Below are 4,731 nucleotides of genomic sequence, written 5' to 3' on the forward strand. Positions count from 1 at the left end.
GGTGGATCGATTGTTCTAGTTGAAGGAACTCAAGTATTGATGCATGACTATCTAACTGTGTTTTGGCAATAATTTTAGCAGTTCATCGCAGTTTATTATGTCTAAGATGTTGGACTCGATCTCTCTCTCTATATATAACCAATATTTTGAAACTCATTTGAAAATTACGGCAAAATCAAAACTATGATGGACAATACGTTGTAATTTTCAAAAATGAGTTTTCAAACATGTTTAAAATGTTGATCTTGAAACAATTTGAATCATTTTAAGAAGGAAGAACATGAATATTAAATAATTTGACAATCCACATGCATGTAGGATGCATAGAGACAAACCTAGATGGGATGGATTGAGAAATGAAAGCATGTGGCTGAGAGAGTGAGAGGTGAAATTGAAGGAGAACACCCACATGCCAGGACATATATGAACCCTAATTTGTGTCACGCGGGTCAAAATTACTAATGCAAAACTTAATTGGTATTCTCTTTTTTTCTTTTGATGGAGAAAGAAAATATAGTAGGTCTCATAATTTTATTTCCTCTCTCCATGCCATTTTCTCTTCTTTGCTAAACAAGGCGGGTATAGGTTTATCACTTGTGCATTTTCTCTTTTTCCATTTTTCCCTAATCAAAATCATCCATTAACAATGAATCACATGACTCTCGAATTAGTTAAAATTTAAAATGATTTTAAAATAAATTTTATCCTTATTTTAGATTTCCCTGACTTCCAATGATATGTGTTCCAATGTCCTCATGTGTTCATAACATTATTTAATTTTCTACATAGAGATTCGAGATTGAACACATCCCCAATAATATTGAAAACAAATCTCATGCAATAACAATAGAACACGAAGCTGATATTCAACAAGACACAAATCACATAAATATAAAAAATAAAATGGCACATAGAATAATCTTTGCAGCTACTTTACTTGCTTAGGATTAAACATACATGCAAACAATCTCAATTAAAAACAAATGGTACTTTTACAAATAATTAATAGCGAAACAAACAACATCAATTCCAATCAAAAGAAGAAAAAAAAAAAAAGAGAGAGTGGCTTGGCTCAATTGACATCCTCTCATGTCGATTTGGACCATATATTCTTGAATCCATTAACCTGCAAAGAATAGAACGTGACATACAATCAGACAAAATACTTCAAGTTCACGGGTAGAAAACAGGACGATATTTGCTGATTCCAATTCGAAATATTAAATCACGCATCCATAGTTCCATGTGATGTACTTAGTGTCCCCGACAACATTTATATAATCATCGCAACAGCTTCAAGAAATTAAGAAAGTAAAAGGAAGAATGTAAAAACAGTGATTAACTCCTCTCCTGTTGCAAAAAGAATATTTACAAAACCTTATATTATTTTATACATCATCTATTTTTTTCTTGGAAAAAGTTAGAGAAAGTTATAATTTTTTTTTTTGAAATGGAGAAAGTTATAATATAGAAGTAATATGTAGCTTTTATCAGCAAATATTCCCGAATTAATTTAAGAATTTCCAATTGAGTAGACAAAAAAGTTATTGTTTTCGGATAATCACAAATCTTTTGAAACTATATTAAATTCTTCATGTTCTTGCCTATAAGCTTAATTAATATGCATGGAGTCCCAATTAGCGTTCCAAAGTAGTAGATTTTAAAGAAAAATTAGAAACTTTTTCCACTGCGTGCACAAAAATAAAGGTAGATAAACATGCATGTTGTTAACCACTTTGATAAAGATATAAACTTAATCAATGGTGAAAAGAACTTTTTTTTTTCTTTTTAATTTGAAAGAGAAGATAACTTAATGATTGAGCATTAAAGTTTTCAATTTCTAAATGCGGATTCAAAATTTGATCAGCTTAATTATTTTAAGAATTAATTCTAACACTTAAAAGCTACTCATAAAAATTTATCTTTATAATTAATTTTAGCTTTTAAAATTTAGATGAATTTTTAAACATGCTATAGTTAAAAGCAAACTGATAATATTTATAAAAAAGAATTATGTGTATCTCATTTTGTTAATTAACAACAAAGAAGTGAATGACAAAATGATTCTTTATTTATTATTTTAAGAAATAGGTCTTTGAAAATACTGGGACACTATAATGGTGCAGATACGGTTTAAACACCTAATTTTTTTAGTGTCTCTTTCTTCTTACCACATCTATTATATCACATTCATTATTTCATTTTCATATCTTTTTCTTTGTCATTTTGAGCGTCATCTATACCCTTATGTGAATGAGTGCAAATCATTCTCTTTGAAAATGTAAATTAACCAAAACATATATTGTAGGGTTTTATGGAGGGTGTTAGTCAGGAGGGGGAAGTACCTTATAACTGGTTTAGAGGGAGCAGGTGTAGCCAGGAGGAGGAGTCTTCCCACAAGCAACAAGGAGCTGAAGAGCTAGAGGCACATAGATGTTGAGATTCAGAAGCTTGAGCTTCAAAGTGGTGCAGAGACATGCAGCAGCTTCAACCTCCACAAGCCCTTGAAGCACAGGGCAGCACTTGTTCACAGCTGGGTCACCCAACCCAATGTGAATCAAACCGCCAAGCAGATCCACACAAGACCCCAATTTCAACGTATCAATGGGACATGTCGCCTGCGAACCACCGCCGCCACCAGGAGGAGACTTTGGTGGTGGGCATGAACCAGAACCAGGAGTAGTAGGAGTAGGAGTGCTTGGTGGGTTCAGCACCGGAACCGGAGGAAGAATGGGTGTCACACCTGGAATCGGAGGAAGAGTGGGTTTCACAACCGGAGGGACAGTGATTGGAGGAACTGTAACTGGAGGCACTGTAACCGGAGGCAATATCACTGGTGGTTTCACAATAGGAGGCACTATGCCTGGTGGCTTCACAATAGGAGGCACTATGCCTGGTGGCTTCACGGGCTTGCCGGGCTTTTTGCTGGGCTTGTGTTTCTTTGGGACGGGCTTACCGCAGGTGCCGCAACCGAGAATGGGGGCGGCAGAGGAGAGGAAGAGCATGCAGAGGAAGAGGTAAGCATGGATCTTTGAGGACTCCATGCTTATGGTTTCTCTCTTTGTGAGAAAGAGAGTGTGAAGAATGAGAGAGTGTAGTAGTGAGAATATTGTGAAGGGTGGAAGAGGGGATATATAGGAATAGTAACGAGGAGAAGCAAACAAAACATCACGTGAAGATGGGGCTATAGCTACAATCTAATGCCAAATTTTGCAAGCTGGCAAAATTAGCCTTACAATTACAAGTGTACATGATGAATCAATTCTTAATGTATTTACAACAAGATTTTAGATCATGTCGACCCAGAAAATAATGTGCTGATGGGGTTAATTATATTACTGCATACTGCACAAATCATAGCTTCTTCGGCCTTCTGTGCTTGTTAGAGTAAAGTGTAAATTTGAGGGAATTGAAGACTAAAGTACTTAACAGAAAAAGTACCATTACTTGGGGAACAAATTTGGGTCTAATTACTTAATTCGATTAATTAAAGTATGCTGTATAGAAGAAACAACAGTGATTTTTAGATATCCAAAAGTACTTTTTTTAACCTGTCTTTAAGTTACTAAAGAAGTATTAGTATAGATAATCTACTTTTGTGATCTTATAATGAGCATGCGTGGTCCATGTTATTTGTTGGACTGATTGCAACTTGCAAGTCACATTACCTAAATTGGTCAAGGATTTAGATATTTCAAAGCTTTCTGTATATAGATTCAATATTTTTGTTACTATTGACAAAGCACCTTAGAGCATCTCCAATAAGGAGTTCTTAGTTTATGATTTAACTCACTTTTTGTGAGTTACTATCATGTAAGACTTAAGATATTCATAAGATTCTAATACACATTTTACTCCGATAGTTGTCCTCTTATTTTACTTTTGGTCGGATCTACAATACCTAAATATATATATAAAATTGTTATGTCTAGTATCTCTTAGACATAAAAGAAAGGCGACGTCTAGTGAACCTCTAGTAAGAGGTTTCATACCAATTGGGGAAGAGTTTTTTTATGAAGGGTGTTCCAATAGTAGCAGTGTAATTATTGGAACACCCTATATATATATTATATATACATATATATATATATATAGTATTTACCTTAAATAACATGATAATAATCTATTAACTTACTTAATACGGGTACCACACCCAAAAAAATTCAGGGTACCACATAATTTACTTCTTTATTTTTCATTTCTTGTATTAAATGAGAGAGAAATAATGATAATTTTATTAAAGTTCTCACTTTTCAACGTTGCTGAGCTAAGACACGAATCTTAACTTTAGTTAACATAAAAAGTACCATTAATTGGAGATCAGAATTGGGTCTAATTACTTAATTATATTTGATTAATTAAAGTATGATGTATAGAAGAAACAATCACTACAAAAAAACTGTCATTTAGTGGGGGGTTTTTAATGGGGGTTTCCGAAACCCCCGCAAATGTCGTTAACTTTTTAAAGTTAAGGGGGGTTTTACTAAACCCCGTAATTAACTCGCGGATTTTTTTCTAATTTTCCCTCGTTTATTTCAGATCCCTTTCCTAATTACCTCTCTCACGACTCACACCTCTCATCTCTCTGCAACTCTCACCATGAAACCCTAGATCTAGCAACCGATCGTTGTTTCTCCACTCTCTTCTCTCACCGATCGTTCACTCTCTTCTCTCACGGATTTTTGTTTTCGAGCGCAGAATCAGTTCTTGAAGAGCGATTGAGTTCGATTC

The 4,731-nt window shown here is 34.2% G+C and overlaps 1 protein-coding gene across 1 annotated transcript; it reads right to left on the bottom strand.

Annotated features, from left to right (window-relative positions):
- Positions 1-911: 911 nt before the first annotated feature.
- On the bottom strand, positions 912-3,118 carry LOC130711245 (36.4 kDa proline-rich protein). The gene is given in 3 exon segments (XM_057560783.1): positions 912-1,126; positions 2,346-2,374; positions 2,376-3,118. Coding segments are annotated over 3 exon segments (801 nt in total). The 5' UTR covers positions 3,045-3,118; the 3' UTR covers positions 912-1,023.
- Positions 3,119-4,731: the final 1,613 nt, after the last annotated feature.

This window comes from Lotus japonicus, chromosome 4, assembly GCF_012489685.1.
Source record: "Lotus japonicus ecotype B-129 chromosome 4, LjGifu_v1.2".
NCBI classification, from domain to species: Eukaryota; Viridiplantae; Streptophyta; class Magnoliopsida; order Fabales; family Fabaceae; genus Lotus; species Lotus japonicus.